This window comes from Chiloscyllium plagiosum, chromosome 33, assembly GCF_004010195.1.
Source record: "Chiloscyllium plagiosum isolate BGI_BamShark_2017 chromosome 33, ASM401019v2, whole genome shotgun sequence".
Lineage (NCBI taxonomy): Eukaryota > Metazoa > Chordata > Chondrichthyes > Orectolobiformes > Hemiscylliidae > Chiloscyllium > Chiloscyllium plagiosum.
In genome coordinates, this window is record NC_057742.1 from 958,074 (window position 1) to 980,642 (window position 22,569).

The following is a 22,569-nucleotide window of genomic DNA, read 5'->3' on the forward strand; positions in this document are numbered from 1 at the left end:
CTTGTCTCAGTCAAATCCCTCGAACTCAGCACCGCCTTCCTAACCTGCAATCTTCTTCCTGACCTCTCCGCCCCCATCCCCACTCCGGCATATCACCCTCACCTTGACCCCCTCCCCACCTTTTATCTTAGCCTGCTGGACACACTTTCCTCATTCCTGAAGAAGGGCTCATGCCCGAAACGTCTATTCTCCTGCTCCTTGCATGCTGCCTGAACTGCTGCGCTTTTCCAGCAACAATCTTAGTGTTGTCTAGGATGTTGTATGTAAGGACAGAGGTATAAAAGAGATGATTCCGTGAGTATGACTATGTCAGGCTGTTGCTTGATGCATCTGTGAAACAGCTCTGACAATCTTGGCTCAAGCCCCAGATATAAGGAATGTAGATTTCGCAGGATTGACAGCGCTGTGAAATAACTCCATAGAGGCTGGTATCCCATCACCAAGTTACCCTTTATTTACACGTGGAGAGCCCTTGCCACTGATCCAGCTCCCTCTGAGCCAGCTTTCAGAGTGAACAGAACCTCTGATACTCCTGTTCTTTTTTTTGTGCTAAGTCACTTTTTCTTTTAATTATGTACGCTTCATCATCAAATAAAAACCGTTCCCATAAGCAGTGAACAGACACTTGTAAAATAAGATCCCTGATAATTTACAGGTTAACATTCAGACAGGACTGTGGAGTGAAACAAAGACTTCCAACTTGGCTGCAAGCTGATGTTACTTCTTCTTGGGTAGGGCAATGTCAAAGAGTTCGTACATAACATAGACTGTACCCACAACAGTGAGACCCATGGTTAGCCTGTAGAGCACAGCATCCATCACACTACCTTTTCGATGGACTGGCAACCCATTGTCCGCCTGAAATATCTTCTGCTTCTCAGGAACCTTATTCTCCACTCGCCGGCGGGCTGCAGTGCTGAAGGTTCACTGTGAAAGCCCTCAAAGCCCTCACTCCGGCCATCTCAGCCAGGGCTCTCTGATTGGGCCAGATTAATAGTCCCAATCAGGGAACTCCTATTCTATGAGTTTAGATTAGAGTGGTGTTGGAAAAGCATAGCAGGTCAGGCAGCATCCGAGGAGCAGGAAAATCGACATTTCAGGCCCTGATTACAATCGCTACAGTACAAAGGTGGGTTAGACTATCAGTGACAAGGAATTAAGATACCATAATCTGCAAAAGTAAATAGACAGATGAAATGAGTGGACCACAAGGTGGCACATGGCGTATAATGTGGTGAAATGTGAGGTTATTCACTTTCGTAGGGAGAATATGAAAACATAAAACCTTTAATGTAGTGAAAAACTATTAAATGTTGCTGTTCAAAGGACTGGGGTAACCATGTACAAAAAATACAGCATGTTAATGTGCAAGCACAAGAAATAATGAGGAAAGAAAATGTTTTATATACCCTTAGTACATGGGGTTGGTGTACAAAAATAAGGAAATCTTGCTAAATTGATATCGGATTTTGGTGAGACCACACCTGGAGTACGACATTCAGATTTTTTACTCTGTTTGTGAGGAAGGGGACATCTGCCTTAGAGAGGACAAAGGCAACTAAACTTTAACAGGTTGAATCCTGCTCTATGGCAGTAAGAGTTTGGAGTTTAGAAAAATGAGAGATGATCTAATTGAAATGGATAATATTCTGAAAGAGCTTGAGAGGGTAAATGCTAAGAATGATTCTTCTAATTTTCACTTTCACTTTCACTTGTTTGACCATACAGAAATTACATTTGGAAATTCGTTTTGGGCACATTGCTCATTTATTTAAAAAGTCATACCTAAGTCAATAAAAATAATGAATGAAAATGTTCTTTCACAGAAATCTAGCCTAATAAAAATATGCACTATTCCTTATTATTCTGTTGTGATATGAGATACATGCACCTTTAAGGGAGTGTATGTAACATTGCTATCAACCATGACACTACCTGAACAAAATGTGTTGTGTAGTTACCATTGTTTATCTCTAGTTTGCAGGCAGCTGCAGCAGTGAGTCTGATGCAACTACTCAGGTCAGAATCTTCTGCTCTTCAAGGAAATGAGTTTGGAGGTGGGAAGGGCACTTAATGATGCAGAGTGATGGCAAAACAAAGTCCCAGCAGCCCACCACTTCTCACTTCCCTTGGAATTAAGTTCAGAGTGAGAAGGTCATAGTTAACCTCCTGCCCTCAAGTCATAGAGTCATACAGCACAGAAATAGACTCTTCAGTCCAACTAGTCCACATTGACCATGTTCCCAAACTAAACCAGTCCCACCTGCCTGCTCCTGGCCCGTATCCCTCCAAACCTTTCCCATTCATGTCCTTATCCAAATGTCTATTAAATGTTGTAACTGTACCTGTAATCACCACTTCCTCTGGCAGCACCTTCCATACAGGAATCACTGTGTAAAAACGTTGCCCCTCATATCCTTTTTAAAACTCTCCTCATCTTAAAAAATGTCCCATAGCTTTGAACTCCCCACCCTAGGGAAAGGACCCTTGCAAACATCTTATCTATGTACCTCATGACTTTATAAACATCTATAAGTATACCCCTCAACCTCTGATGCTTCTAAAAAAGTCCCAGCCTATTTTTATAAATCAAACTTTCCATTCCCAGCAACATCCCAGAAAATATTTTCTGAATTCTCTCCAATTGAATAATGCCCTTCCTATAGCAGAGTGACCAGAACTGCACACACTACTCCAGAAGAGGCTTAATCAACATCCTGTACAACCTTAACATGACATTCCCAACTCCTGTACTCAAAGGTCTGATCAATGAAGGTAAGCATGTTAAAAGCTTTCTTAACAACCCTGTCTACTTGAAATGTAAATTTCAAAGAATTATGCACCTGAATCCCTTGGCCTTTCTGTTCTACAACCCTAACCAGGGCCCTACCATTAACTGGATAAATCCTGCCCTTGTTTGTTTTACCAAAATGCAATACCTCACATTTTTCCATCTGCCACACCTCAGCCCATTGACCCAATTAATCAAGATCACTTTGTAATTTTAGGTAACCTTCTTCACAATACCACCAATTTGGGTGTCATCTGCAAACATACTAACCATGCCTTCTATATGGTCATCCTATTCATTTATATAAATGACAACCAACAGTGGACCCAATACCAGTCCCTGTGGAACACCACTGGTCAGAGGCCACAGTCCGCAAATGGCCAATTAAGCACTACATCCAGCCCTCTGGGAATAACCGAGCACAAGGGATCATGTGATTCAGAGGTAATGTACCCGTCTCTGAACCAGGAGATCTGGGTTCAAGTCCCATCTGCTCCAGAGGTGTGTAATAATATTGCTGAACAGGTTGCTTAGAAAATCTATTCACCCAGCTGCAAGTGACTAACAGGTTAACCTTGAGCCCACAGCTTGTAAACAGGGATGGGTGGAGGTCTCCTTAATCAAATTGCCTCATTGAGGGTCTGGACACACAGCAAGGGTGTATCCAGCCTGCAACCTCTCTATCTGTGAGCCCCAACCTCAAAACCCCCAAGCAACAAATCAATTAGCTTGCTCTTTGCTCTGTCTGCTCATGGCAGCCCATGTACAGCTGCCTTGCCCTGCTCCTGGACTGCTAAGTGCAAAAGATCTGACTCACCAGCAGCTCTTGCTTTATTGGACTTTCACCCCAAGGTCCTAGCGGCAGCTAAAGGCCTGATTGGCGAAAGGATTGATTGACCTTCCCTCAAAGAGCATTTAAGATAATAGGTACAGAGTAGGCCTTTCAGCCCATCAGGCATGCTGCATCATTCAATATGATAATTGCCAATCGAACATTTCAATGCCTTTTATCCAGCCCATCCCCAAACACTATGTCACTGGTAATCAATTAGATGAGAACAATGTGTTTTACTCAGAAAATCATGAATCTGGATTGCTGTACACCAGAGGGCTGTAGATACCAGAGAACCACAGAAATGATACAACACAGAAGGGGGCCATTCCACCCATCTTGTCCATGCCGACCCAAAGACACTCAGATGCCCTTTCTAATCCCTTCTTCCTGCTCACAGTCCATAGCCCTGCAGCTTATAGCACCTAAGGTGCAGATTCAGGGACATTTTGAAGAGTTTAAGGTCTCTGCCTCTACCACTAACTCTGACAGCAAATTCCCGACACTCACCACCCTCTGTGTAAAAAAGGACTACCCCATGTACCCTGTAATCTTTTAGCTTGAATCTCTGATCCCTGGTTTTTGAACTCTCTGCCAAAGGAAACAGGTCTCTCCTGTCTACACTATCTCTACACCTCACAATTTTGTACACCTCAGTCATGTCACCTCTCAGCCTTCTCTGTTCCAAAGAAAACAATCCCAACCTCTCCAATCTCTCCTCATTATTTCAATTCTCCAGCCCTGGCAACATTCTATCAATCTTCTCTGCACCGTCTCTACAGCAATTCCATCCTCCCTGTGATGTGGTGACCAGAACTGCACACAATATTCCAGTTGTGGTCTCATCTGTATCTGATACAGTTTCATCACTATGTGCCCACTCTTGTATTCTATACCTCTGCCAATGAAGGAGACAATTCCATATGCCTTCTTTACAACCTTATCTAACTTGTACAGCCAACTTTAGGAACCTGTGCACTCACACGCCAAGATCTCTCATGTCATCTACCCCTCTCGGTGTATTCCCCTTTATTGTGTATTTCACTTTACTGTTTGACCTCCCTAAATGCATTACCCCTCACTTATCACAGTTGAGCACCATCTGCCATTCTGCTGCCCACTCCACCAATGCATTTGTATCAGTTTGGAGCTTACAGCTATCCTCTGCACTATCCCCTACATAGCTAATTTTTTAAACATCTGCAAATTTCACAACTGTGCCCGTCCAATGTTCAAGTCCAAATCGTTAATGTATAAAGGAAACAGCAGGGGTCCCAACACCGAGCCCTTTACAGGTGGCATGGTGGCTCAGTGGTTAGCATGGCAGCCTGACAGCGCCAGGGACCCAGGTTCGATTCCAGCCTCGGGCGACTGTCTGTGTAGAGTTTGCACATTCTCCCCGTGTCTGTGTGGGTTTCCTCCGGGTGCTCCGGTTTCCTCCCACAGTCCAAAGATGTGCAGGTCAGGTGGATTGGCCGTGCTAAATTGCCCACAGTGTAAGGTGCGTTAGTCAGAGAGAAATGGGTCTGGGTGGGTTACTCTTTGGAGGATCGGTGTTGACTTGTTGGGCTGAAGGGCCTGTTTCAACATTGTAGGGAATCTAATCTAATCTCTAGAACATCACTTCAAGCAGCTTTCCATTCGCAAGGGCAGCCATTGACCATTACTCTGTTTCCTGTTACTAAGCCAACTTTAGATCCAATTCAACACATTATTCTATATCCCAAAGGCTTTTACTTATTGACCAGTCTGCCATGAGGGACCTTGTCAAATGACTTACTGAAATCCATGTGGATAACATCCACTGCACTACCCTCATCAATTCTTCTTGTCACTTCCTCAAAGAATTTAATCAAATTTATAAGACATGGCCTTCCTTTAGTAAAGCCATGCTGACTATCCCTGACAAATCCAGGCCTTTGAAGTGACAATTTATCTGGTCTCTCAGGATTGATTCTAACAACTCGCTCACTACCAAAGTTAAATTAACGGGCCTTTAATGTCTGGCATTTCCTTTATACTCTTTTCAAACAACAGAACCACATTTGCATTCCTCCAGTCTTCTGGCACTTCACTTGTGACCAGTGATGATTGGAAAATAATTCTCACAGTATCTACTATTTCCTCCTGGGCCTCCTTCAAACATTCGCGGGAACAATCCATCCAGCCCTGGCGACTTATCCACTTTTAAGGATTCTAACTCCTCTAACATTTCCTCTCTTGTTATGATTATTTTGTCCAATATTTCACACTATTCCTCTCAGAATATGTATATACATTATGCCTTTCCTTTATGCTTACGGAGAAAAGAAAATTCATTTAATTTTTTTTCCCATATCCTCTGCATTATCACACATACTCCCTTCTTCATCACTGATAGGTCCCACCTTTTCCTTAACTATTCTTTTGTTGTTTATACACTGATAAAACATCTTGGGGTTTTCCTTACTAATATTTTTTTCATGCCCTCTCTTTGATTTCCTTATTTCTTTTTTAAACTTGATCCCTGTACTTTCTGTACTCCTCTTGGCTATTTAGATTAGATTCCCTACAGCGTGGAAACATTTGGCCCAACCAGTCCACACCGACCCTCTGAAGAGTAACCCACCCAGACCCATTTCCTTCTGATTAATGCACAAAACACTATGGGCAATTTAGTACGGCCAATTCAGCTGACCTGCACATCTTTGGACTGTGGGAGGAAACCGGAACATCTGGAGGAAACCCACGCAGACATGGGGAGAATGCGCAAACTCCACACGGAGAGTCGCCCGAGGCTAGAATCAAACCTGGGTCCCTGGCGCTGTGAGGCAGCAGTGCTTAGCCACCGTGCCGCCCCAATCTGCAGCATTGAGTTTTTGTGACTATCATAAGCTTTTCTTTCTACTTAATCCTCCCCTGTATTTTTCTAGACAACCTTTAGCAGTCCTGTCCAGTCCACCTCAGCCAAATCACTGCTCAGTTTTGTAAAATCTGCCTTCCCCCAGTTAAAAACTTTCACTCCTGAATTATCTCTCTCCTCTTCCATAATGATACTAAACTATAACCGAATTCTGGTCACTAACCCCAATATGGTTGCTAACTGTTAGTTCACCACTTGCACATCTTCATTTCCCAAAACTAAATCCACGATTGTGTCTCCTTTCATTGGGCTTGTCATGTGTTGTGTAAAAAATGATTTCTGGGCATAATACATTCATGTTTCACCATTAATGCCCTTCATATTGTTTGAAAGCCCATTGATATTGGGATAGTTAAAGTCTCCTACCATTCTTGCCCTCTTATTCAATTGACCAACCAAGTCATACCCTCTACCTGTGTTCATCTGTCCCTACCTCAACTCCCTCCTGTTCTGCAGCTCCCCCAATACCCACCCGCAGACCTGAAGAAAAGTTACACCCAAAACGTCAACTTCTCCACTTCCATGCTGCCTGCCTTGCTGTGTTCCCCCAGCCTCCTGCCTGTCCCTCCTGATGCTGCCTGCCTTGGTTTGTTCCCCCAGCCTCCTGCCTGTCCCTCCTGATGCTGCCTGCCTTGCTGTGTTCCCCCAGCCTCCTGCCTGTCCCTCCTGATGCTGCCTGGCTTCCTGTCTGCTTCCAGCCTCCTGCCTGTCCCTCCTGATACTGCCTGGCTCACTGTGTTCCCCCAGCCTCCTGCTTGTCCCTCCTGATGCTGCCTGGCTCACTGTGTTCTACCAGCCTCCTATTTGTCTACCTCTTATTCCTACAGGCAGAGATTTGTCTACATACATGGTCTTCTACCTCCCTCACACTATTTGGGGGTCTATCATAATCACCTAACAGTGTGACTGCCCTTTTTTTATTCTTAAGTTCATCCCATAGAGCCACATTTGTTAACAGATTGAATATATCATCTCTTCTCACAACTATGATTGATTATTTAACCAATACTGCTACACCTTTCCTCCTTTATCATCACCTATTCTCTCCTGTCTGAACACTCTATATCCAAGGATATTGAGCTGTCAATTTTGCCCCTCCTTTTCCCAGCTTTCTGTTGTAGTAATGGCATTGTGCTGTCCTGTGTCTATCTTTCAAGCAGCGCAACACTGTCAACTTCTTTTGCTGGATGCTTTTTAATTCACACTTCTTTTATCTTTCTGAATTGCTGACTACATCACCATTGCACGTTCTATCTCTCATTTCCTGATTTGAATCTGATCCATCTGAACATACAGTGTGGTTCCCATTTGCCTGCCATACTAGTTTAGATAGTCAGTTGTTGAGTATCTTTAAGGCTGAAATCAATAGATTTTTTGGACACTAGAGAAAAAATGCAGTTGAAAATAAAAATTAGGGCCTGATCAATATCTGAGCAGGCTCGAGATGCTACACAGCCTTCTCCTGCTCCTTTTTTTTATATCCTTAACAATATAGGAGCTGAATGAAGCAAATTAAGGAAGTGAATGCAGTGAACATTTTTACAAGTTTACTCTAAATACTGAACTTACAGCTATAAAACAGATGCACCAGGAAGACAAACAGGTATGTTGGCAACTGCAGCAAACCCTGTGAAAGGCCAAGCTGAATACTTTATTTATGCAAACTTCTATTTTAAGAAATGCATTTAATTCTTCTCACTGTGAGGCTGTGTGATCTTTCATGACAGTAAACTGAAGCCAAGGAGTCAGTCATAACTCCAGATATGATGTTTCCAGCCATTGAGAGATGAACAGCATATTCCAATATCGCCCTCTGGTCATTGACACATGATCATGGCCTCAGTTCCTAATCAGCTGTCATATGACAGCTCTTGACTGGTGCCATGCTTTATGTGTCACCAGACTCTCCTGAACAGGTGAAACCAACAATCTGCAGTATGACAGCTCAAACAACAAATCATATGAGGCATCACTGTGAATGTGGGGGCAAGTCACTTCAAGGAAACAAATACAAAGCTAAATAAAGGGCTTTTGTGGCAGCATGGTAATGTCTCTATCTCTGGACTGGGAGGCCAAGTTCAGGACGCACGTGCTCTTGAAGAGGTCTGTTATATCATTTCACAAGTTGATTATCCACAAAGCCCAGTAGAAGCAATGACTGATTGCCAGCTCCTATTCCCTGTTTTGCCTCATTCCCCCTGCTGTGTGCATACAGCACATAGACCACAATCCAAAGGAAAGGAGCTGGCTACAGTCTGACAGGTCATGGAGACTAAAACAGTAAACATCTACATCATAAACTCTCAAATACCCTGTCCTCCCCTTCCCACTCCACCACCCACTCACTCATTCACTGCTCCAGAATGGGAAGTCAGACAATTCTCAGTGCTGAGTGTCAATGAGAGGGTCCTAGGACATTGCAAAATAACTCACTCTGCAACCAATGGTGCTTTTGTAGCACCTAGTAAAAGTCTCGGAGTAAGTGAGGACTGCAGACGCTGGAGATCAGAGTAGAAAAGTGTGGTGCTGGAAAAGCACAGCAGGTCAGGCAGTATTCGAGGAGCAGGAGAGTCTGGACCTCTTCCACTGCCAAACTCTAGCCACCTGACGCCTGGAGGAAGAATGCTTCATCTTCCTCCTTGGGACCCTCCAACCACATGGGATCAACATCGATTTCACCAGTTCCCTCATTTCCCCTCCCCAACCTTACCCCAGATCCAACCTTCCAACTGGGCACCGCCCCCTTGAACTGTCCTATCTGTCCATCTTTCTTCCCATCTATCCCATCTTCTCCACCCTCCCCCTTGACCTACCACCTTCACCCCCACCTTCATCTACCTAATGCATTCCCAGCTACCTACCCACCGTTGACTCTCCTGCTCCTCGGATGCTGCCTAACTGGCTGTACTTGTCCAGCATCACACTTTTTGACTTATTGCAAAGTCTGACTAGTCGGCAGAGGCAGTGTAAAATGACACTCCCTTTAATTACAGTCTAAACATTCAAACCGTGTGATTTGCACAACACATTTTCAAATCTATCAGGCCTAGTCGCAGTAGACAGGCCAACATGAACCTATGATGAAATATTGTTCTTGGCTCAGAGTCAAGAAACGTGGGAATGTTGTTTGCTTGGGGCATGAAGAGGAATATTAACCTTTTCCCATCCTCATTGAACCCAGCTGCACACGCTGCATTACTGGTAGGCAGCTGCAGCATGAGAGTTGCAGCCTTTGCACATCACTCTGATATCAAATGGCTTTATTTTAAACTCTGCACTTTTCCTAAAACTTCTGATATTTTGGCTTGCATTGGTTATCTAATCCCCCCTGAAGAGCTGTGGTTTTCTAGACTTCAGAATTCAATTGTTAGAGATTCCATATCTCAACAAGACTTGCATTTAAAGAATCCTTCTTCCTTCCTCTTTCGGGTTCTATCACTAATACTTTCTCCTTGATGGTTAACTGAATAAAATGTCGCACTATTTTCAGATAGAAAGATAGACATCAACTGCAAAACAACACAGGGAATTCCTAGAAGCAGATATATTCTCCCGAGGGCATTTAAGTAGAGAGGACAGGTGAACTCTGTTATTGAATGGAGTCAGCAGATGGGTCCCTTTGGCTGGAAGCTTGTTTGTGTACTTCCGATCTTCAAACAAAATGGGGACAGATCAGAATTGAGGAGCCAGAGGTCTATCAGTGGGATATTGGCCATTTGAAGGTGCTTGAAGGGATCCCAAGAAACTCTGGTTACGATCAGCAGCAAACAGAAGCTGTCATCTGAGATTCTCTCAATATGCTTTCTGAAAAGAATCATGTCTTACACACTTGTTTCAGGCCTGATGGGGCACTGATCTTGTTCTGCTCAGTATCTTATTTATACAAATGCACTTTTGTGTAGCTATCCAAAATTTAGATCTTTCTGTTAATTTTCCCTCTGAACTATTATTGTCCCAGTAAAAACAACTCCAAATCTGTTGCTGTCAGGTTTCCAATCAGGGTCTGGCACAGGGTCATGAAGCTAATTGAAGGTCACATGTCGCACTCGAGAATTTGAACACAAAATCCAGGCTGACATTCCTATTCCAGGTGTCATTAAACTAAGGCCCTGTCGTCTCTCTCAGGCGGTAAGTGCAAAGATGCCAAGGCCGTGTTTCAAAGAGGAGTGGGGAGATCACCACAGGGCCCTGTGGCCAATGTTTATCTCGCAATTAACAACATCAAAACTGTCAAACTGTGCTTTCTGGGATCTTGCTGTGTGCAAGTTGGCTATTGGACCTCAGAATATGAGTTCCCTGATTGGGGCTGTTAACCAGGTCAATCAGGGAGCCCTAGCTGACAGATGAAAAGGGGAGTGTCAGAGATACAAGAGCTGACTCGGAACAGGCAGTACTAAAGTCCAGGACTGTTCATATGTAAATAAAGGGTGACTTGGTGACAGGGTTATTTCATAAAACACTTTGAGATGTCTTGTGGTGATGAAAGGTGCTAATTAAATGCAAACCTATCTTTCTTCTTCTTAGGGTAACAACAGTCCAAGATTAAATAACAGACAACTCCTGGGAAACTGGAGACCTTCAGCCATAAAAGGAGGATCTGACTGGGAACTTTAATTTGCAACAAAATGCAACAAATTAAAGAAGCTGCAGGAGGGGGTAGGGACGTGGTTTCAGGCCTCACTGTTTCTGCATCCTTGTCCTGGGTAGTGACTTTGGATATTAAGTAGAACACCTCATTAATAAACCAGCTATTCTGTTATCTCACTGAACTGCCAGCTGAACACTTGCTGACCCTCCTGTTTTGATTTCAGTACTTTTCCTAATTTCTTCAAGAATGTGGCATTGCTGGAAGGTCCTGAACTGCCCTTGAATTGAGTGGCTTCTTAGACCATTGCCACGAGGTTTTGCTGTGGGTTTGAAGTGAGATGTAGGCCAGACCAGGTAAAAACATTTAATTTATTTCCCTAAACAGTATTACTGAAACAGACGAGTTTTTATGATAAATGCTGATAGCTTCATGATCACCATATTGAGATAGTTTTCAATTCCACGTTACATTATTATTTGGGTTTAATTTCCACCAGTTATCATAGTGAAATATCTGCCCAGTGCAGTAGCTGGATCTCTGGATCACTCACTCACATGGCATTAGGGTTTGCAAGGAAAGTTATCCAGATTTTTCTTATTCATTTGCAGGGTATGGGTGTCGCTGGACCAGCATTTAGTGCACATCCCTAATTGCCCTGGAGGAAGTGGTAGTGAGCTACCTTCTTGACTCACTGCAGTGCATGTGCTGTAGGGATTTTGAAGACAAGTTGTGGAGAGAAATGGGGTCACTCTCTCTCTCACTCTAGCAAATGAATGTTTTTATTGATGAATATGAGAATTTATTAAGTATCAATGCTAAACATTAAACAAAATCACCCAATGAAGAGTTAATTGTTGACTAGATCCCAAGAAAGAAAATTTGACTGTGACAGATGAATCAATATTGATTGGCATGTTGCAGGGTAAAAACAAAAGGGTCAAGTCACCGTAGTTCCAAAGGAGCATAAATCTGCTCTCTCAGTAGAGAGAGATGATTGGTGATGGTTATCTCTAGGGTCACCACACCTCAGGCAAAGGGAAAGGTTGGGAAGGAGATAACCTCAGCTGATGGAGGATTGAACTTTGGCTGTTGGCATCACTCACCAGCCATCCAGTCAACTGAGTTAACCAACCCTTTCACTGCCCTACTGCATCCCAATGCGCCACCATTTTCATGCACAAGTTCAAACAGGACTTCTTTGCCACACAGGACCTCCGATATATCAATGACATTTTCTTCCTCTGGACTTATGGCAAGGAATCACTGAAACAAGTACACAACGATATCAACAAATTTCATCCCACCATCAGACTTACCTTTACTACTCTTCAGAATCTGTCTCATTCTGGACACATGCATATCTATCAAGGGCAGATACCTCAGGACCTCACTCTAATGCAAACCCATGGATAACCTTACGATGCTGCATCTCTCTGGCTTCCACCCCAAATATATTGAAGAAACCATCCCCTACAGACAAGCCCTGTACATACACAGGATCAGCTCAAATGAGGGGAATGTGACAGACACCTAAAGATTTTGAAGGATGCCCTCATAACAATGGGATACGATGCCCAACTCATCGATCGCCAGTTCCAACAGGCCACAATGAAAAACCTCAACTTCCTCAGAAGACAGACACAGGACATGACCAATAGGGTACCCTTCGTCGTCCAGTACTTCCCTGGAGAGACTAAACCATGTTCTTCGCAGCCTTCAACGTGTCATCGATGACGATGAATATTTTACCAAAATCATCCCTACGCCCCCCACTTCTCGCCTACAAACAACCACCAAACCTTAAACAGACTATTGTTGGCAGCAAACTGCCTAGCCTTCAGGACAACATTGACCACAACACCACACAGCTCTGCCACAGCAAGCTCTGTAAGATATGTCAGATCATCGACATGGATACTCCCATCACATGTGGGAACACCACCCACCACGTACATGGCAGATACACGGGTGACTTGGCCAACATTGTCTATCATGTATGCTGCTGGCAAGGATGCCCCGAGACGTGGTGTATTGGTGAGACCAAGCAGATACTAAGGCAATGGATGAATGGACACCATGCAACAATTGCCAGATAGGAATGTTCCCTCCCCATTGGGGAACACTTCAGCAGTCAAACTCATTCAGACTCCGACCTTTGAGTAAGTGTCCTCCAAGGCAGCCTTCAAGATACATAACAACATGGAATCGCCGAGCAGACACTGACAGCCAAGTTCCATATCCATGAAAACAGCCTCAATGTGCTACATGTAACCCCCATCACACTGTTCTATATCTGTAAAATCTTCCTTACTGTCCTGTTTTAACACCATCACCTTGATGATTTGTTATGATGTCTCTACCTTAATTAGTTTGTACAGTTTGGATGACTTGATACTTTGGTTAGACCTATTATGTTATTAGAGACATTTGGTTTGTCTCTAGAACCACCTTATTTTTAATTTTTTGCAATTACCTCTCTGCCTCAATTAGTTGGATCACAGGTTATCCCTTTCACTTACTATTCAGCTGTTGATACTTTACTCACCTGCAGAGACTTATTATTCAACACTCCATTTACCATGTGTATGACATTTTGATCTCTTGCCCATAAATTCTGTGTTTGTGGGCTTTTATTCACTTCACCTGACAAAAGGGCAGTGCTCCGAAACAGGATAGATCGAGTGAATCCTTAGAAGAGTAGAAAGGTAGTAGGAGTATACTTAAGAGGGAAATCAGGAAGGCAAAAAGAGGATATGAGATAGCTTTGGTAAATAGGGTGATGGAGAATCCAAAGGGTTTTTACAAATACATTAAGGACAAAAGGATAACTAGGGAGAGAGTAGGGCCCCTCAAAAGTCAACAAGGCAGCCTTTGTGTGGAGCCACAGGAGATGGGGGAGATACTAAATAAGTATTTTGCATTAATGTTTACTGTAGTAAAGGTTATAGAAGATATAGAGTGTGGGGAAATAGACGGTGATATCATGAAAAATGTCCACATTACAGAGGAGAAAGTGCTGGATGTCTTGAAGCACATAAAAGTGGATAAATCCCCAGGACCTGGTCAGGTGTACCATAGATCTCTGTGGGAAACTAGGGAAGTGATTGCTAGGCCCCTTGCTGAGATGTTTGTATCATCGATAGTCACAGGTGAGGTGCCAGAAGACGGGGAGGTTGGCTAACATGGTGCCACTGTTTAATAAAGGTGGTAAGGACAAACTAGGAAACTATAGACTGGTGAGCCTGACATCGGTGGTGGGCAAGTTATTGGAGGGAATCCTAAGGGACAGGACTTACATGTATTTGGAAAGGCAAGGACTGATTAGGGATAGCCAACATGGCTTTGTGCGTGAGAAATCATGTCTCACAAAACCTGATTGAGTTTGTTGGAGAAGTAACAAAGAGAATTGATGAGGGCAGAGCGGTTCGACAAGGTTCCCCATGGGAGACTGGTTAGCAAGGTTAGATCTCACGGAATGCAGGGTGAACTAGGCATTTGGATACAGAACTGGCTCAAAGGTAGAAGACAGAGGGTGGTAGTGGAGGATTGCCGTTCAGACTGGAGGCCTGTGACCAGTGGAGTGCTACAAGGATCAGTGCTGGGTCCTCTACTTTTCGTCATTTATATGATTTGGATGTGAGCATAAGAGGTACAGTTAGTAAGTTTGCAGATGACACCAAAATTGGAGATGTAATGGACAGCAAAAAGGGTTACCTCAGATTACAACAGGATCTTGACCAGATGGGCCGATGAGCTGAGGAGTGGCAGATGGAGTTTAATTTAGATAAATGCAAGGTGCTGCATTTTGGGAAAGCAAATCTTAGCAGGATTTATACACTGACTGGTAAGGTCCTAGGGAGTGTTGCTGAACAAAGAGACCTGGGAGTGCAGGTTCATAGCATCTTGAAAGTGGAGTCGAAGGTAGATAGGATAGTGAAGAGGGCATTTGGTATGCTTTCCTTTGCAGCTGTACTGACATTGGTTAGGCCGCTGTTGGAATATTGTATGCAATTCTGGTCTCCTTCCTATTGGAAAGATGTTGTGAAACTTGAAAGGGTTCAGAAATGATTTACAAGGGTGTTGTCAGGGTTGGAGGGTTTGAGCTACAGGGTGTTGGCAGGTGGGACTAGATTGGGTTGGGATGTCTGGTCGACATGGACGGGTTGGACCAAAGGGTCTGTTTCCGTGCTGTACATCTCTATGACTCTTTGACTTTGTGTTGGACTATAACTTGGTATCATCTGACTTCTGGCATTCTCCACCCCAGTCCAACACTGGAAACCCCACATCATCATTACTGCAGCTGACTACAGTAACTGACAAAGCAGACAGGGAAGTTGCATAAGGGTGTTCAGTGAGTGAATGAAAACAGGGCTTGACCACACATTGAGTTAATGTGGAAGGAGGAGGTAGGAGTGTGGAGGTGGGGATGTGAGTCTGCCCTGACCAACAACAGCAACATGTCAGTGAGAAAGCAGTAGGACTGAGCAAGGCTGTAATTCACATCCCTGAGACACACTGAGACCACAGAGAAACAACTTTTACCCCTTTGGGTGTAACATGCCTTTAACAGTAACATTAAAATAGCATCGCCGGGAATTGAAGAGAAATGTGTTTACCAGCATAGTAAAAATAGCACACAGGAAGATTAAAATCCCAGCAGTGGTTGATCAGAACGTGTATACGAGAAGTAGTTTTGAAAACCTCAAATGAAAACAAGAGGATACTCATTATAAAATAGCTGAAACATTATTAAGATGAAAAGTTAAAGGTCCTGCATAAAATGGGGTCACACAATATTTGTGCATGGGGTCATGTCCAATCTGATAGAAGAATAGTCAAATCTCACACCTTTGGGGGTGGTTACTAAAACCTTTCCACGTGGCATTTGTGAAAGAAAACAACTGCCAGTGAAATGCTGCAAACTAAACTGGTCACAATTGTCCATTCTTGCTTTTAGCCATTGTCCTGATTCCTAACTCGGCTGAAAATTTCATAAAATTGATAGCAAGACAGAAATATAAAATACAAGAACCTTAAAAATGAAATTATTTACATGAAAATCGAACTCACCCATACAATGATTGACTGGAATTGAAACTCCTTCACTTTAGCAAGGGAAGTTATTTTTTGCAGCCTGAACTCTGAGGATACCTGAGTTTCTGGTATGAGTGAGAGAATAAGTGCTGTCCAAAGGAATCTCAGCATCAGTGCACAGAGCCAAAGGGTTCAGGGTGAAACTGGTGACACCATAAATTGGATTCTGTGATCTGCAACTCTGCCCTGCCCTCCCATCCCCTGTCTGACAGCTCTGAGGTGAATTCAGTCATTCCTTATGTGTGTTTGCACCTGGAGTCGCTGATTACAAGTTCCTACTCTTTAATATTTGAAGGTTTAGGATGTGAATCAGATTTGCAGCTGTCAGCTCAAGCCAGTGTTAAGGATGTCTTTCTTTTTGTTTTACTGAACCAGGCTGACGCGTTGTATTGGACCTCAAAGGGAATTTTAAAAATGAAATGCTTGAGAAAGAAAGTGTGTGGGAGTAGGGACTGTGTTAGATTGAATGTGGAATGATGGGCTGAACAGCCGCTATCTTTGCTGTGGACGACTAGTTTAAGGAGGTCCTTGTTCTTCCTTGGAAGGACAGCAGGACAATTTTCAAACTCGTTCCAAATCTGGCACTGGGGACTGGAAGCCTGCAACTTGAGTCAGAGGCTGAGGCCCAGTGTCTCCCCTGTGATCTGCAACTCTGCCCTGCCCTCCCATCCCCTGTCTGACAGCTTTGAGGTGGGTGTTGATGCATGACCTGACTTCCCACAAATTGTTCTTGAGCTTTTGCTGTGGGGACATTGGGATGGGAGGGGGAACAACACAATGCAGGAATTTTAGACTGGTTATGTTTTGATGCTAGGATCAGTCACTCTTCCAGTCAGAGCAGGGTCACCTTCTCATGGGATCAGGGAATCATGAGGGGATAAAAGTTTCCTGGGTAATGCCAGAAGGACAATGCGGCAGCTCTAAATCTACTAAGAGAAATAAAGATCTTTCAGAATCATAGACATTAGTGAAGGCAAAATGGTTTGGAAAGCAGCAAACACACAAATAAAAATATCCTCGCACCTCAAATCTATTCACAATCCTCATGTCCTCTGTATAAAAAGTACTCAAATTCCTGGATGGAAATGACTCCGTGGCATGGTTTGAAGAGGAGGGGGCACATCCTTGGCATCTTGGACAATATTTCTCGCTTGAAGAAAGTAGACTCATGGCTATTCACACCTGTCCTGTGTATGGGATCTCGCTGCACGCAAAATAGCTGGCACGTTTGCTGAGATGGTCATGTGGCTGTGTTGTTTCCTTAACAATGGAGAACGTGATGAGGAACTATGATCCAAAACTATAAGACGTTGTTGCACTGAACCAGGGGAAGGCCCTTATGGGACAGGATTTGAAACAGATGAAAATTTCCAACTTAGCAAATCCCTCTTTGCCCTTCCCAGCAACTAGATGAGAAAACCAATACAACCAAAGCACAACAGAACAGGATGCTGCTATTGTGTGTGGCAGGGGATCAATGAAGTCTGGCAATCAAGACGGTGACATATCTTTCATGAAAGGTTACATCCATATAAAACATGAGTGAATGATGGGACCAATAGTGTAGGGATCAATAGATTAGGGATTTAGATAGGGTTGACCATGAGAACCTTTTTCCAAGTATGGAGTCAGCTATTACGAGGGGGCATAGCTTTAAATTAAGGGGTGGTAGGTATAGGACAGATGTTAGGGGTAGATTCTTTACTCAGCGAGTCGTGAGTTCATGGAATACCCTGCCAGTAGCAGTGGTGGACTCTCCCTCTTTATGGGCATTTAAACGGGCATTGGATAGGCATATGGAGGATAGTGGGCTAGTGTAGGTTAGGTGGGCTTGGATCGGCGCAACATCGAGGGCCAAAGGGCCTGTACTGTGCTGTATTTTTCTATGTTCTATATACCACTCTTCCCCACTCAGTAATAGAACACTCTCTATTGGGGCTCAATGAGGAGACTTGATTAACATATTATGTACCAGCAGTTTAATGTTTTTCTATTTGTAGCAACTCTTTTTTTTCTAACATCGGTGCAGGAAACAACACCTCCAGCATTTCATTCCAATACAAGTTGCCAAGATTGGAAGCCTGAGTCATTTGTAATCACTTAGTTGTAAGCTTTTCTTTTGTTGACTGAAAATACATTACTACTTTTAACAAAACCACACAGCAGTTTCAGTGTCAGATGCACCCAGAACATGCTTCTTAATGTATAGTACACGAGGTTTCGAAGAGACTTGCAATGGGACAACATGTTCTAATCAGCTTTGATTCTCGGGCAAGTCAAGGACATTTCAGTCTGACTGTAACTCACAGGAAGAGGATTTTGCTGAGTATTTTTAGCCTTCCTATAAAACTTTTATCATCTTGAGCAATTTGTAAACAGATTGATAAGTTATACACTGACAATTTTAATATATATAACTATCTTAATGATAGTGGAGACAAAGGAAAAGCAGAGTTGCACAGTTGACCCAACTAATACATCAAGACACAAAGTCACCATGTTTACACTTTGTTTTTGTGTATGTAATCCAGTTTGACACTGTAGGAATATCAGAGGGTCAGTGCTGAGAGTGTGCCACACTATCGGAGGGTCAATGCTGAGAGAGTACCACACTGTTGGAGGGTCAATGCTGAGGGGTGCCACACTATCAGAGGGTCAGTATGCAGGGAGTGCTGCACTGTCGGAGGATCAGTGCTGAGGGAGCACCGCACAGTTGGAGGGTCAGTGCTGAGGAATGCCGCACTGTTGGAGGGTCAGTGCTGTACTGTTGGAGGGTCAGTAGTGAGGGAATGCCGCACTGTTGGAGGGTCAGTGATGAGGGAGTGCTGCACTATTGGAGGGTTAGTGCTGAGGGAGTGCCGCACTGTCGGAGGGTCAGTACTGAGAAAACTGCTGCACTGTTAAAAGTGAGATGATGAAGCAGTGCGCTATTGAAACATAGAAGATAAGAGCAGGAAGAGGCCATTTGACCCTTAAAGCCTTCTCTAACATCCATCACGATCATGGCTAATTGTCCAACTCAATAGCCTATGCTTTCTCCCCATAACCTTTGATCCCATTTGCCCCATGTGCTTCTAGCTGCCTCTTGAATGCATTCAAGGTTTTGACATCAACTACTTCCTGTGGAAATGAATTCCACAGGCTCACCACTCCTTTGGTGAAGAAATGTCTCCTTAATTCCATCCTAAATGGTCTATCCCAAATCCTCAGACTGTGACCCCTAGTTCTGGGCACACCCACCATCGGGAACATCCTCCCTGCATCTACCCTGTGTGGTCCTGTTAGAATTTTATAAGTCTGTTTGAGATCCCCTCTAATTTATTTGAACTCCAGTAAAAACAATCCTAACCTAGTCAATCTCTCCTCATACTTAAGTCCTGCCATCCTTGGAATCAACCTGGGAAACCTTCACTGCACTCTCTGGAGGGGCAAGAGCATCCTTCCTCAGCAAAGGAGACCAAAACGGAACACTATATTCTAGGTGTGACCTCCCCAAGGCCCTGTATAACTGCAACAACACATCCTTGCTGCTGAACTTGAACCCTCTCACAATTTGGCCGACATCCCATTTCCCTTCTTTACTGCCTACTGCACCTGCATACTTCCCTTCAGTGCCTGGTGCACAAGGACACCCAGGTCCCGCTGCACACTCCCCTCTCCCAATTTACAGCCATTCAGGGAGTAATCTATCTTCTTGTTTTTGCTTCCAAAGTGAATAACCTCGCATCTTCCTGAATAATTGGATGTTAAAGATGAAGAGAATTTTCCTATTGTCCGGACAACTCTTATCACTCAAATTGCATCACAAGAGGCATCTGAATTGATCATTTATATCATCTCACAGCAGCTATAGAGTAACGAAGAATGGTCCCATTGCACAGTGTTTGATGGTCAATAAGCAAAGCACCAATAACAGGGAACAGCCATGGGAGCTGAGAATGTTTCATTCCAAATCATTTTTTTCTCTTAAATATTGAAAGATTTGAACCATTTGTACTTTTGAACTATGTAGCATTGTTGGAGCTTGTCCAACTCTATATCTGTACAAACAAGCTCTCTCGTCATCAGCTAATTACCACAAGTTACTGTGTTTCAACACATCCCAATTTTGAATTGTTAAAATGGAAATAATGACAGCCCTTCATCTCAGTTAACTTATTCTGAAGTATGTTCACTCTGCAGAAGAAGCCATTACAGAGAACTAGACAACCTGTGAGGTCTCCACACACTGGTACATTTCTGAAGATTAATATTCTTATGACAGCTGAGAGAAATATTTTAGCTGCTCATGGTTACCAGTACATAGCAAATGTGAAAAACTTTGAAGTCACAAACATTATCTGATTACATTCTAATGAGATGTTCTCCCAGTTAATTAGAATCTTGCTGGAAGACCTCTGAAATGATTGGATTGTTGGGAAGACACTCTATGGGAATTTCATCCCAAAGAGTTCTTCACAAATTGTCCCTATCGGTAGAATTGTCCCAAACTCACCCGATACCTGCTGCAGTCAGAGTGTCTGAGAGAGCAGTGCTTTGTCACAATTAAAGTGACCTCAGTGTCAGCTCTGGTTGGCACTGGTGGAGTCGATTCAAGATTACCCCAACGTGAAGCAGCATTGTCAAAGCAGCCTTTTAGAGTCATAGAGAAGTACAGCACAGAAGCAGACCTTTTGGTCCAACCCATCCATGTTGATCAGACATCCCAACCCAATCTAGTCCCGCCTGCCAGCACTGGGCCCATATCCCTCCAAACACTTCCGATCCATGCACTCATCCAGGTGCCTTTTAAACGCTGCAATTGTACCAGCCTCCACCACTTCCTCTGGCAGCTTATTTCATACACATATCACCCTCTGTGTGAAAAAGTTACCCCTTAGGTCTCTTTTATATCTTTCCCCTCTCATCTTAAACCTATGCCCTCTAGTTCTGGACTCCCCCACCCCAGGGAAAAGACTTTGCCTATTTATCCTATTCATGCCCCTCATGATTTTGTAAACCTCTATAAGGTCACCCCTCAGCCTCCGACGCTCCAGGGAATACAGCCCCAGCCTGTTCAGCCTCTCCCTATATCTCAAATGTTCCAACCCTGGCAACATCCTTGTAAATCTTTGCTGAACCCTTTCACAATATCCTTCCAATAGGAAGAAGACCAGAATTGCATGCAATATTCCAACAGTGGCCTAACCAATGTCCTGTACAGCCGCATCATGACCTCCCAACTCCTGTACTCAATACTCTGACCAATAAAGGAAAGCATACCTAGCGCCTTCTTCACTATCCTATCTACCTGTGACTCTACTTTCAAGGAACGATGCAAGGTCTCTTTGTTCAGCAACACTGCCTAGGACCTTACCATTAAGTGTATAAGTCCTGCTCTGATTTGTTTTTTCCAAAATGCAGCAAGTAGCATTTATCTAATTAAATTTTGGGTCAATCCAAAGACAAGAGAGTTTGGCCAGGGAATATAGGAACGAACAATGCAGTTCTGTATGGTTCATTTTACCAGCATCAGTTAGACACCAAGAAATGACCTGAAATTACCTTCCATCACCTTCTCATCCTTCCATCACTCTTTCCTTTCCCCCCATCATCCTCTCTTCCCCGTCCGTCATCCCCTCCTTTCCCTCCCTCATACTCTCCTCTCCCTCCGTCACCCTCTCCTCTTCCTTCATCAGCCCTTCCTCTCCCCCATCATCCTCTCCTCTCCTTCTGTCACCCTCTCCTCTTCCCCATTTCTGCAGTCACCCCTTGCCACTGTATCATCCCCTCTCCATCATCTCTGCTTCACCTCCATCAAACCTTTTCCACCTATATCTACTCTCCTTCTTTCCAGCTACTACTCATTTTCTTCATCGTTATTCCTCCATAGTCTTATTCCTCTATCCTCCCACCACTATCTCCTAATGTTCCTTTCCTTGAAGTGTGAAGGTGAGAGGGGGATTGGTTTGGCTCAGTTGGCTGGATGGTTGGTTTGCAAAGCACTGTAGTGCCAACAGTGTGGGTTCAATTCCCACAATAGCTGAGGTCACCATGAGGGACTCACCTTCTCAAACCTCTCCCCTCACCTGAGGTATGGGGTGGCTCTCAGGTAAAACCACCACCAGTCATCTCTCTTTCTAATGAGACAGCAGCACTATAGTCTGCTAAGACTATGGGACACACCAAAAGTGAGTGTGGGAGTGTGGAAAAAGCATGTGTGTGAGATAGTGACAGCAAGAACAGAGACAGCGAAGGTAAAGAATAAAAAGAATTTCCCACCCCAGTAACCTCCCTGGAGTGTGACTTCAGCTCATATGAAGACATATTTACTTCAAGTTATTAAAAATGATAATGAGAAAAGAAGTTGATGTCTATGT

At 43.7% G+C, this 22,569-nt stretch overlaps 2 protein-coding genes across 7 annotated transcripts in view; both read right to left on the bottom strand.

Annotated features, from left to right (window-relative positions):
- The window catches only part of LOC122539703 (growth factor receptor-bound protein 7-like), a 151,937-nt gene that overhangs the window by 70,474 nt on the left and 58,894 nt on the right, over positions 1 to 22,569 (bottom strand). Inside the window, exon 1 of one of the 6 annotated variants that reach the window (XM_043674710.1) lies at positions 3,609 to 3,689. The exons of the other annotated variants lie outside the window; for them this stretch is intronic. The gene's annotated coding sequence lies outside the window, so the exon portion shown is untranslated. Of the gene's footprint in view, positions 1 to 3,608; positions 3,690 to 22,569 lie in introns of those variants that run through there. 6 annotated transcript variants of the gene reach the window in all.
- LOC122540054 (cytochrome c oxidase subunit 7A2, mitochondrial-like) lies at positions 539 to 924 on the bottom strand (the record flags this gene model as incomplete). The annotated part of the gene is made up of 1 exon (XM_043675391.1): positions 539 to 924. A coding segment is annotated over one exon (207 nt), but the record flags the coding sequence as incomplete, so codon positions are not given.